This window comes from Bombus pascuorum, chromosome 17, assembly GCF_905332965.1.
Source record: "Bombus pascuorum chromosome 17, iyBomPasc1.1, whole genome shotgun sequence".
In the NCBI taxonomy this organism is placed as follows: Eukaryota; Metazoa; Arthropoda; class Insecta; order Hymenoptera; family Apidae; genus Bombus; species Bombus pascuorum.
This window is the reverse complement of record NC_083504.1, coordinates 2,434,760-2,447,548: the sequence shown is the minus strand read 5'-3', so window position 1 is coordinate 2,447,548 and position 12,789 is coordinate 2,434,760. Positions and strand designations below refer to the sequence as shown.

General features: G+C 43.3%; 1 protein-coding gene across 8 annotated transcripts in view; it reads left to right on the top strand.

The window, feature by feature from the left end:
* Positions 1–11,717, top strand: part of LOC132915495 (homeotic protein antennapedia-like) — a 176,298-nt gene extending 164,581 nt beyond the window's left edge. For all 8 annotated transcript variants that reach the window (XM_060975354.1, XM_060975351.1, XM_060975358.1 and 5 more), the window contains one exon: positions 6,245–11,717. In XM_060975354.1, coding sequence (XP_060831337.1) covers positions 6,245–6,498 — 254 coding nt within the window. In that variant the 3' untranslated portion in view covers positions 6,499–11,717. The remainder of the gene's footprint in view (positions 1–6,244) is intronic.
* Positions 11,718–12,789: the final 1,072 nt, after the last annotated feature.

The following is a 12,789-nucleotide window of genomic DNA, read 5'->3' as shown; positions in this document are numbered from 1 at the left end:
AAAAATGAAATTTTAATTAAAAAACAGTACGACCCTTTCGAACTTTGATCGTTTCTTGTTCAAAGATATCTGAAAGAACGCGCGAGGGTTAAACGCGACCGCTCAGCACCTGTAACCCTTTTTCCCCCGATATGTGGGAAGGGTAAAAAAAAAGTCCCTAGATAGCATGTGGCAGGCGTACAGTTTTAATCTGCGTCTGTGCTGGCGGGGGTCGTGGCGATCAACATTCACATCTCGAAACGCGTTTCGTTCTAGTTCGCGTAGTGTCAGACGCCAGAGATTGGTGTCCGAAACGATGGCGGCTTCGTGAGATATTCAAAAAGAGATGGAACCCAAAGGGGCAAGGAAGGAGGAGCGTCGAGGAAATGACGTGAGGTCGAAAGGCAGAAAAGGAGAAGGCGAACGAACGCGGTATACGGTGAAACAGAGAGGGAGGAAGTGACCGACCGGAGGAGGGCGTAGAAACGTTGACGATGATGGATGAGTCCACAGAAATCCTATGTCCGTTTGCTTTTTGGGCCGCCGCCATAAACTCCCGAGACAACTATGGACGATACGCCGTTGGGATATGGGCTCCTTCGCGTATTAAACCGGGAAAATTGGGTCCAAATCAATCTTATTACGCGTACGAACTACAATTTCTTTTAGGATCGCTGGCAAGGATTCTGCAAATTTAATATCGGTTAAGAATTCGAGTTTTTAAATATATTTGCTTCATTCGTTATTCCTTATTCACAAGATAACACGTTAAAACGCTCGCAGTTTTAATATATTTGCTTCATTTGTCATTGCTTATTCGCAAGATAACGCGTTAAAACACTGCTGATCCTAACTTACATTATAAATTATCTCGTGAATTTCAAGATTCCCAGTTACCTCTGACCTTATCATCGTCCCTTGTTCGTCGCGAAGGTAACTCGATCCATGAGTAGGTGTAAACAAAGGGGGCGGAGGGGCGATCGTAGTCAAAGTAGGACAACGAGCAAACGCAATAATATTCTCTCGTTCGGATGCATACGTCGCATCGGGCCCATTCTCGCTGCTCATTATCTCGACCTTCTGGCGCTCTCCGGGCTTTCAGACTCCGTCTCCTTGTCCGGTTCTGTCTGTTCATCTGCGGTCGAAAGGAAAGAAAAAAAAGAAGGTGAAGGAGAAGAGGGAAGGCCTCCTATCAGATACTCTGCTCGAGGGCTTCTAAGACCCCTCTATGAGTGTCAGTCGACTTGACGTTCTTCTTACTCCGGCGGCGACTTCTGTCGAATTCCTTTTTCTCTCGTCCTTTACGAGTCATCTTGGCGCAGGTGGCTGTTCCAAGCTTAGGATGCTTGCAGTTTCCTCAGACGAGAATAATCGTGTCCAGCTTGCTCGGTCGCGTTCTATGCAGCAAACTAAACTCGACCGTCAATCTGGTCGATAGAGCGAGTTGTCTCTGTTCTTGAAATATCTTTGTCTTTATCGGCGATTACCAAAGACGCGTGGAACGTCCATGGCTTTGTTTTTAGATGCAGGAAGTTCGCGACCCTGCGTGTACCCGCGCCGATGCATAAACAACCGGCGAAATTCCTGAACGAAGTTTGTCTTGACTGCGTGGCGCGACCCCTATGCTCAGGCCATGCTGCCTGCCGGTCCTTTTGCCGGGGAAAAAACGACGCATCCCCCCTTCGGGCGAAGAAAGTTCAACGAAAACAACGTGACATAAAGCAGCCTAGGACGGAAATACAAAAAGCAAGACGGATTGCCGGGCTTAAAATATATGGAGAGTCAGACAGACGCGAGTTGGGGAACCGGCTGCAAGTTCGATCACGTGTTCAGGATTAAAGAGACGCGGACTATTTGGACGTAAACGTTCAGGAGTTTCTGTATTTTCCTTGAAACCCAGCAACGTGTTTAGGCAATATTTTTCCTGCCCGATATATTCGCACCTATTACAACATACTAACGGCAACAGGGTTGAATGAATCGGACGAAGGCAACTGAATCTTCGAAATACCCGTTCTGGAAGGTTTTCCAAGGTGGTTCACCGGATTCCACGCAATTAATCTGAACCTCTGTCAGCGACGTCGACCGGTCATATAATCCGAGAGGCTCGTGTAGCGAGAGTGTGGTGTAGGAAGGCAGGAGAGAGGGCGAGCGATAAAATTAATGGGATATCTAGGGTATCTAATCGAAGAGCATTTCAAGGCCTGGCCTTAAGGTGGCCACGTAAAGCTTAGCTTAATTGGGCAGCGAGTGGTGGCCGCGCCTTATTAGCGGGTTACAACATCCGGCTAGCTGTTCATCTGAAAAGTCCTGCATGTATCCTGCGGCGGGTCTGAAAGACTAGTCGGTCCGCAGAGAAGCAACAGAGAAACAGATGCAAGGGGAAAGAGAGAGAAACAGAGAAGCGGAGCAACTAGCCTATAATAAGCCGTACGGTTGTGTACGTTCTGTTCTGTTCCGTTCCGTTCCTTCATGCTGCGCCAGTGAAGGCAGACCCATAAATCTCTCGGGCATACTCCAGGGGACATTTGATCCTTGCGTAACCCAACGCCGTTAATTTATTGCCCCGCGTTTAAAGTCACCTCCGTCCGCGAGAGAGCAACGGCTACGCCGCCATCAGAACGCCGGTTCAACATAAACCGACGGTTGTGGCTAGCTTTTCTTGTTATCGACCTCTTTAACACGCCCTACACTCTGCTTCGTTCGCAACATCCATCCTTCGATCGAGAAAAAATTCCTCTTCGCGCCATCGTTATATCCGAATCGGGGTTGCCCAGACCTACAGAGACCTTGTCATACATCGTTGTTTCAGCTGTTCTTAGTTCTCGCGATATTCCATTAGGAAAGAAAATCTCACACCCTCGCTATCTACATCGTGTTTCCCACGGCGCGTTCGTACAATGAAAACGCTATTAATTTCTTTTCAGCCGGCAAGAATGTATACCGGTGATTAATTTGCCGGAGATGTTGCGCCTTGATAACGCTTTCACACCGTTTTCCAAGGACTGGCTTGCGCCAATAGAATCCAAGCATTCGGTATTGCACCCTACGTTTGATATCTTCGTTTGAAGAGGAGGAAAAAGGAAAGGAAATATTCATCGAACATTCACAGAATAATTCAACTTTGGACGGTCGTAGCTTGTATCGTGCATCTGTTTTCTATTTGGCGACACTCGACAGCAAATACCGTCACTAGACATTAACTAGAATTGGATGACGATAGCGCAGTGGTTAGCGTCTTAGGTTACGAACGTGCGGGGCGCAGGTTCGAATCCCGGTGCCCCTGTAATTCAATATTTTTCTTCCACGATATAATAATTATAGAAAGTAAATACAATAGACCCCCAGCAACGACATGTACAGTCAACTATAAAACAACTATCACGGGCCTTAGTCCGCCACAGTTGAAACTACCGTTTAAGTTCTTAATCGTTTCTTGTAATCTGTCACGTGGTCGCGATGAACGTGCATTGTTACTGCACAATCCTTAGCACGTGAACTTCCTCCTTGTGTTTCACTCCAATGTATTTTCCTTGTCCTTACAGGTTGAAAATTCGAATAGCTTATTTTCCATAAGTTGTGCAATTTGCTGCAAGCCGATTAAAGTTTCTGTTCACGTTGGCCATCGAACGTCTGTTTAATTAAGCTCGCATGTTCGACGCATGGCGAGAAAAAGTCCGATGTCTAATTCAGCGGGCGGACAGCGGCTAATCAAGATTCGAGTCTTCGCCGCTGGAATCGATTGACTCCGAAACAGACAGCCTGCATACGTAAGTCGAGAGGATATTGGCAATATCCTTGCGCTATCTTGTTATTAGGATAATAGTTACTCTCGCCAGTTTTAACGTTATCGTTCGTTTCTCATTGTAGCATTTGCATGATATTTTATAACGAGGCATATTAGTACCAAACAAACGTAGAATCTTTATTTCAACAGTTTCTCACTATTCATCGCTGTCTGCTTTACTATGAATATTCTTCAATTTCGAGTGTAATCGACGTTAATGGCAAATTATTCTTAAACCTCTTCTTTCACTATTTGGCATTAATCAACGATTTATTTCAAAGCGCGATCATTATAGAAATCTGATTCGTCGATCTACATGGTATTTATTGCCTTCTATGGCGTTCAATCGAGGATTCTCTTGCAATTAGGCAATGAAGAGTGTTATCGATAAAGAGGCACGAACTAATCGGCACGGACCAGCTCGAGCGTGACTCGACACCATTTCATTATTCCGTGAACGCTTTGATGATCTTCTGGGTTAGACGGCGTACACCGTCTTCAAGAGGCACCTTCATTAACCGGCTGACGAATGAACATTAATAAGCCGGGCTTCCAAGTGGAGGCGCGTTCGCGCGCGACTCATCAGCCTCTTTGATGAAACCCGAGATCTATGTTTATCCCGGGCATCCTTTGATTGGCTGGCTAGGACTCCAATTTTGCGGTTTTGAACACGGCACGGCGTACAAACTCGTCGTTGATTGCCCCGGCGTTTGTAAATTGGGCATCAAAGAATGTAGGTAATATTAGAAAGTTTAATTCTAATGTATTTTTAAAAGCGCAGTTTACTCAGACAGAGCGGACGAGTATTTAAGATACGAGGAGAAGGATTCCAGCAAAAACTGTAGGCTGTGATGCAGAGTAATTGTTCGCCAACAGGCAGGGAATCAGAGGAAGCTAGGCGAAATGGTTAAAAGTTATAAGAAAACGCTAGAGATTGGTATGTTGTTAATTTGAGAGCGTAGCCCGAGGGAGAGAGAAAGAAAAGGAGGAGAGGGCATGTTCCCAGAGTTTCTCTCCTTCCCTTGGCGCGCTGCTCTTCGTCCGGTCGAGCAACGCTTGGAACCCTTCAAGAGAAGAGAATCTCCTCTTTCTCTCTCGCTGTGGAGGAGAGTCGCCATCCGTCTTCATCGGCCGACAGCGCGACGGGCGGCGTTTGCCTCGAATGCTCACCAAGGAGTTTTCTTCTTCTTCTTCTACTCCTCCTCGTACTCCACCTCCTCCTCCTCCTTCTCCTCTTCCTTCTGCTCCTTCTCTTCTCGCTGCTGCTCATCCCTTCGCCCCTTCTTCTTTTTTCTCTCCCTCGTACCACTCTGAAATATTCTCCTTTTGCCCTCTTGCACTCGTGTGGCAACAGCTAACCTAACCCTTTGAGATTATGCCTGGTGAGAGAGTATGCATACACATATACGTGGCCACCACGCAAATACCTACATAAACACGGACACGCGGTCCCAGACGTTGCTTCCATACAGAGTCCAGCTGGTTTTCTGTGTACGTCCGCGCTTCTCCCTTTCCCTTGCTCCCTTGGCAAGTACAATTAATATTCTTGTTCGGGATTCGTGTACCGCCACACCGAGCGCAGATCATGTCACGGATATCTGTAAGGTATCTATCATACGCGGAACTGCGCCTACGAACCAGCGGCCCCGAGAGCTTTTTCTTCCTTGGACAGACATTTTTGTTTCGTCCCGAGCCTGTAAAAACTTTCCCGCGTGCCGAAGCAGGTTGCAGGCCGTGGCGTTCATTAAATATCTCAGATTGCTGCCTCCAGCTCTCCCTGCCGAGTATACGCGCCGCTAACGAAGCCTTCCATGATCCTCTTCTCCTATGCCATGGCTATTTCCAATGGACCGGAATTCGGGACTTCTTCTATTGTTTTTCCCTTTCTTGAGCTTCTCTTTAGGATTACTCTAGAACAAATAGCACAGGAGTTATTCTTATACCGAGTTGGAATCGTTCTGAAGAGGTTAGGATTAATCCTATGCTGTATACCAAGTTACTCAATCGCAGGATGACTAAAAGAAAGAACTAGTACCAGCGAACGAACCACATTAGTATTACAGTGGTCTACTTACATTTTAGCGAGAAACCAAGTTTCTTGGAACGACGTCGAAATTAGGGCGCGCGCATAATGCTCGCGTATTATACGAGGAGTTTTGAAATCGCAGTACGTTTCAAGGGTAATTCGCATGCACGTACATCCGTGAAAGTATTATCTAGCTTTCGTAAAGAGGAGCAGTAAAAAAGAAGAAAAAGTGACGGGGGTTCACGGTTACGTGTGACGCGTGTTCGATTGTAGGATCAAGGACGCGAGTTGGTCTACATGCAAGCTGCTCGTAAGAGACGTGGTCGTGAAGGAAACCGATGCGTAGCCTCGATTCACGCCAGATCTCTGACGAGTATATATTCGTAGCCAGGGAAAAAGGAGGAGAAACGCGAGACTAACGAGGAATCTGTGCGGTGATTTCGATGTTTCAGAGAGGAAACGAGGCCGGCAAACGTACACCCGATACCAAACCCTCGAGCTGGAGAAGGAGTTCCACTTCAACCGATACCTGACCAGGCGGCGGCGCATCGAGATCGCGCACGCACTGTGCCTGACGGAACGGCAAATCAAAATCTGGTTCCAAAACAGACGGATGAAATGGAAGAAGGAGAACAAGACGAAGGGCGAGCCAGGCTCGGGCGACGGCGACACTGAAATCTCGCCGCAGACATCGCCGCAGGGTTGAGAGATCCCCGAGGAGTGGAACTTCCAAAGAGGTCTCATCTCTCTCAGGGTCGTTAATACCTTGTTTCCAGCACTACCTCCTCCCCCTACACATACATACACATATAAACACATCTGCCCCATGCTAGCCCTGCCGCCCCCCGCCCCCGTCCCCCATGCAAGCCCCGATACATCTCCAAATATCAAACCCCCTAAAACACCCACACGCCCAGCCCACCCCAAGCCAACCCACCATCACCCCACTCATACAGCAATGACGCTTATTTTGTCGTGTTAATCAAGTTGCTCGTACCAAAAAAGGAGAGGACAACGTAAGAGGGATAAACGGGATAGAGACGATCGTGGAAGAGAAATGGACGTTGCCGACAGTGCGGATAGAAGTGAAGACGTGAACAGAACGATGACAAAGGGATGAAAGGATAAGGAGCGAGATTGCGCGCGCGGAAAAGGGACAGAGATGGTAGAGGAAGAGAAAGAGGGAAGGGAATGAGAGATAAGACGCGAGGAGGTTCGTGTGGAAAAAGGAGCAGAGGAGGGCATGGAACGTGGTAAAAGGAAGGAAAAGGAAAGGAAAGGGAACCGGACACACGAACGAGTCGGATGAAGATTTATAGGGACGCGCGATCTTCTAATAATCACGTAGTGGAATGTCGAAGAAAACGGAGAAGAGGCAGAGGAATTGGATCGGATCGGAGGAAAACTGGATCACATGCTAATCAGAACCGCGTTAACCTCTATTACATTTAATCGAATGTAATTGTACTAAAGCCTATAATGCTAGAGATAATTTGGCAGAGAAAGAACGACAGAGAGAGAGAGAATGTGCGAGAGTATGTGGAAAGAAAGAGCGAGAATGAGCGAGAAAGAGAGGAACAAATATACGTACTTTAAAACGCGAGTGTCATGAAAGTTAGGCGAACTGAACGAATCGGTCCTTGTAATTGTATAGTAGAGTATGTATGAGCGCCTGTAAAATGATATATATATATGTGTGTGTATATGTATATATATGTGTATGTATATATACATATAAATATATAAATATATATAAAAGAATTAAAGAGAGCGAAAATGCGAGGTATGCAAATTTTATCGAACGAATGAGCGAACGAGCGATATGATCGCGCGGATCAAGCGATGGTGAATCTTTCATGGATTAAACATTGTATTCGCGTGGAAAAAAAATTATCCGTTAGGAAAACGTTTTATTATTTATTCTCTTACACGTCGTACACGCGTAGAGTTCGTAGTGCGGTTAGGTCGTAAAAAGAAAGAAAACTAGCGGAAAAAGGACGGTCGTCCAGTCGTGTCTCTATTTAGCGAGTAGATGAACGGTTTAGTGTTCTTTAGAAGATCGTTTAGATAGGTTTTTCTCTATAATACCGCGGTGGCTCAGCGAGGGTTATTTAGTAATCGCGAACGTGCCAAGTGTGATCTTCGAATGTGTGTTTCTCCAGTGCCGGGAGGATTCGATATGGAAATGCGGTGATGAAGAGAGAACGCAATGCAGAGGAAGTTCCGGTAGAACGGCTGCACACTTAACATTATCTCTGGTTAAAGAACGAGGTTGCGAATGAATTAAACGGAGAGGATGAAGCGGAGGAAAAGAAGTCAAAGCGATATTCGACTACGTTGTCGTGAAGCCAGTGAAATATCAGTGTGTGCTTGTAACGCAATCCGTTAAATTGCAGTGATATTACGGTGATCCATCGGATCTGTCGATTTGCCAGTAGTGTTGGCCAATCACGAATACGTCGAACGAAACCGGAGGATCCTTTTCTCTGGAAAGTGTGCTGATCGAATGAATGAAAACAGTGCTGTTAGGAGTGCGGAGGCCTCCGCCGGAGCAGAATCGAATCGACTTGACATTTCTTCATCAGTGTCGTCGTAAGGTCAGTTAAAAAATTCTATGCTTACTTGCACTTTCGTGTATGTATGTTTTTGTCTCATCATTATCACAACTTTTTCCTCTTTAAATATTCCATCATTTTCTTCCAACTGTTTTTTACAATTATTCTTTCGATCGTATACTGCTTGAAGAACATGTCAAAATGAACCATCTTTGTTTATTCTCGTCGGGTGCGTAGCTAAAACATTACGGGTAATATATCGCTGTGTATTATAATTATACATTTCTTTTTTGCAAGCAAAAAATACCGCGGCTACTTGAGTAAAAAGGTGTTTCCCAACAGTCCGGACCGATTGTGTCAACACACAAATTATCTTTCTTGTCATAAATATACTTTTTACTACTTTTCTTATATTCAAGATACAAACTGCATTTCGATTTAAAGCAGAGATTTATAATGTTTGCTATTCGAATATATTACAATATACTTAAGAGAATCGCGCATTTTGTTGCAAACACCTTTCATCAACGTAGATGACGCGTCCAAGTATTTAAAAAAAAAAAAAAAAAAACGTTTTGCGTATTTACGCAACGGTATTTGCGTTCGCCTTGTAAATATTTGAAACAACGGTGAAAAAATGTAATCGGATAGATCCTTAATAGAACCAAAATTCAAGGGATCTTGAGGGGCGAGTGACCATTGAAAATTTACTACTGCTCCGCGAGATACGAGGCCAAGTTACCAAGTGATGTAATTCATAACATATTTTTGGAACAGGATGCTTTCGGCATGAAACCGCTTGGCACCTTAACAGCGATTCTAGAAAGCAGAGTTGTCGATGGAAAACGTTATCCTGATCCGCGCTCTTATTTCAAAGCATCTTTGTCATCTCTGTCAATAGCATCCCTTTCAAGTAAAAAAGATATTCAAAAAGAGCAGAAATAAAAATTCAACAGCATCTTCGTAGTTTCTTCAAAAGATCGTACTGTTCAAGTTTATTATATGTTTAATTAAAATTTTCTAAAGAAATTATTCATCTGAAACAAAGATACAAAATCAAAATGGCTTTTTCATTTATTCGCAAGCAAGTAAAAAGATCTTCAAATGAAATTTAATAAACTTTATCCTTTCAGTTTTGTTATTAATGCACGGTCACTAGTCACATGTTTGAACGCATGTCCACTGTGACCCTAGTTTTCTTTCCTTGCATGTTTGTTGAAATGTAAGACGAGTCTATTCAAATTTTCGCGCCCATAGAAACTGCGTTAAGTGTGCCAAGCAGTGGCCAAACGCACCATCTGTCCGGGCCGGTCGATAAAAATGCTTGCGATCGATGACGGATCGATGACGCCGGATCGTGACCTGGCCGATGACATCATCGTGTCTATCTATCGGGCCGAGGACACGTCGGAGAACTCTGCCGCGGCGAATTCTTGTGCTGTGTTGTAAAACCTAGATCGACATAATTTAGTTTATACCTTGTATACACGCAATTTAATGATATACGTAATAAACGATAATTAACGAATACGTAATAATGTATAAATGATGACGACGATGAAAAGGCGGTATTTAAATGAAATGGATAAAAACAGAAAACGATAAAAAAAGAGAGGGGGAAGGTAAAGAAGAATATAAATGTACATAGGAGGAAATAATCTGGGGATTTCGTGAAATCTCGTTTACATGTAGATCGCACGGGTTCGAAGAATGTTCCCGTGGGACGCGAAACGATGTCCCGCGAACTTTCTTCCGGCCCGTCCTCGTATTAATGGGGAAAAATAAAAAGGAGAAACGATCATGAAAAAGAAAAAAAAATGGAAAAAAATTGGAGATATATGAAACTGATATACGTAATACATGGTCCAGCTCGCGCACGCGCATCGATTGGGCACCGGCCGGCCTTTCTTTCTCGAGAGATTTATTTATATATAACTTTTTGTCCTTGAGGAGCAACGAACTGTGAAAAACGGAAGATCGTCGACGATCGCTCGCTGTCTTTTGCGGACAGTTGTTCCTTTTTCGGGGGGAAGCGTCGAAACCCGTATGTTTACGGTCAGAGGTCGTGATTCTAAATTGCTCGGGCAAATTGGCGTCAATTAAGCTCGATAGCCCGTCGAGAGCCTCCGCGTCGTTGTCGGTATATGGCTTTTCGTGAAAGTTTTAACGAAAGAGGAACACCGGCGATAAATAACAAATCTTTGATTCTTGTTCTAATCTACTTACCTCGAATTATTACATATCCTTTTTACCCTTATGTCATTTCATTGTTCAATTATGTCCAGGTCAGGTAGTCGTATAATTTTCCGGGTTAGGATAAGATTATCTTTGTCGTATCGTTTACATCGAAAGTTATTTATAAGAAAATGCTTATGTACACTTTTTGTATTATGTTTGTTATTCAGTTTAACGCAAACTGTCACATTTTATTTGTTTAATCATTAAATATTTTCAAAACATATATTTATAGCATATGTACATCCAACTGTCAACCATGAATATTTTTGTTTCACCGTTTTCTCACCAGTAGCTCTGTCTGTCGATCGACATCGATATCGATTAGTTGTTCTTTGTCATTCGATTCAGTTTTCGATTCGCACGTCACGCTGGTCAGCAAATTCTTTTTCTTTCTTGTCGAAAAATAAGGTGTCTCCTTCTGTGTTGTTGATTATAATGTTTGACACAAATCGATTAATATGATTTGGATATTGTTTTTGCGCGTTTCGCGGTAGATAAGTGAGACATGTGTTAATTCTGACTGCATTAATCAGTGATACCATCTATGTAGGCCAGGTAATGGCCGGCATTGAAGCGTAGGGTGCGGCTTTCGAGACAAAGGAGGTATTTATTACTCTTGCATCATAGTATCAACTGTTACGACACAGTGGTCAACGGTGCAGGCGAAATTTCACGCATAAATGCCTGCTTGACAAACCGTTTTCGCAGAGACTTCTCGCCGGGCACTACATAGGTTAGCTACATTAATCCTCGTTGAATGTTTAGTTGATTGGCAAAAACACGTTCATATTGTTGTGTCTCAATTCATGGTAGCATATGTTCATAGCAGTAGGTCAAATCAATCGATCAGAAATTTTCTTATTACCGTTCTTGCTTATTCAAGGTCTTGCTGGGTGTGTAGGAACAAGAAAAATTTGTTTGGTCTTTATTGGTAAATTTATCACCGGTATTTCTCTTACCAACGATCATTCGTGACACGCGGAAAAACAGAATTGTGCAATAATTACGCGTCACCGTTTAACACACGTGTCACTCAGAGTTCTATATCGATTAAAATCAGCCGTCGTTTAGATAAAAATGCAATTTTGGACGAAAGGAACAAACACAAAGATTTTTCTAAAAAACAAGAAAATCAGTGGACGTTATGAAGTTTGTTAGATGCCGCGAGCGATCGCCGTGAACGCCAGTTTAGCTTAAAGTGAAAATTTTGTATCCATCGGATAGCGAACACACACTACTACTTATATAGAGTAAATATATATGTATAAATGCGGCAAAAAAAAGAGATAAGGCGGAAAAGTGAATTCCTAGCGTTAACTGGAATGTGTAAAATGCAAATTATATATTTTATCTTTACTCTTATATAGTCGCGTAAAAATTAAACAGATATACGTAATTTAAACAAGAGTGAAAAAGAAAGAAAGAGAAGTAAGATGCGAGAGTACCGTGATTGTGTGTAGAGGTAAAGCGAAGAGGCAAGAGGATTAAGTGGAAGGGAGTGAAGTTAGGAGGAAGAGAAAAATAACGATAGCAAACATGTGCGTACGTACGAAGTGAGTCACTAAGCTAGCGCTTAATCGATAAGGTTAACGTCTAAAGCCTAAGTCTTAAGATGATAATTAAATAGAATTAAGGAAACGGGCATATCGGTTGCAGCGGGCGGGGGCGGTGGTCATGGAAAAAGGAAAGAAACATCTGGTCGAAAAAATACTTTCGGTCGTCGTTCTATGTACCATGGGCAATGCGCAATTAAGTAACTAGCGTGGGGTTTGCGATCGTGTATATAGTCAGTGTCTATTTGGGGAGCTCGCAGACACCACCTATCGGACAGAGGATTTAAAACGCTTGATAAGAAATAAGCAGCTTTTGGTATCCTCCATATTAATGTAGTAGTACCGCGTAATATTTATTGTTACCATATTGCGTGTAACAAAATGGATTTCCTTTTGTTTCCAATAATTGCCCAATAAATATTTTTTACTACATATATCGTGCGTGATTCGATAAAAATTTATAGGTACGTTCTAAACATTCGTTATTGTTTTAATATGATATTAACTTGTCAAATTCGACTTTGAATGTATATACTTACGATAGTACGAGGAATACTGTTGCATATATTTATTATATATTTCGAAGCTCATTTTTCCACTGGCTTACAACGTTCTTAAGTAGTTCGGTACGAGAAACTATATCATAATTGG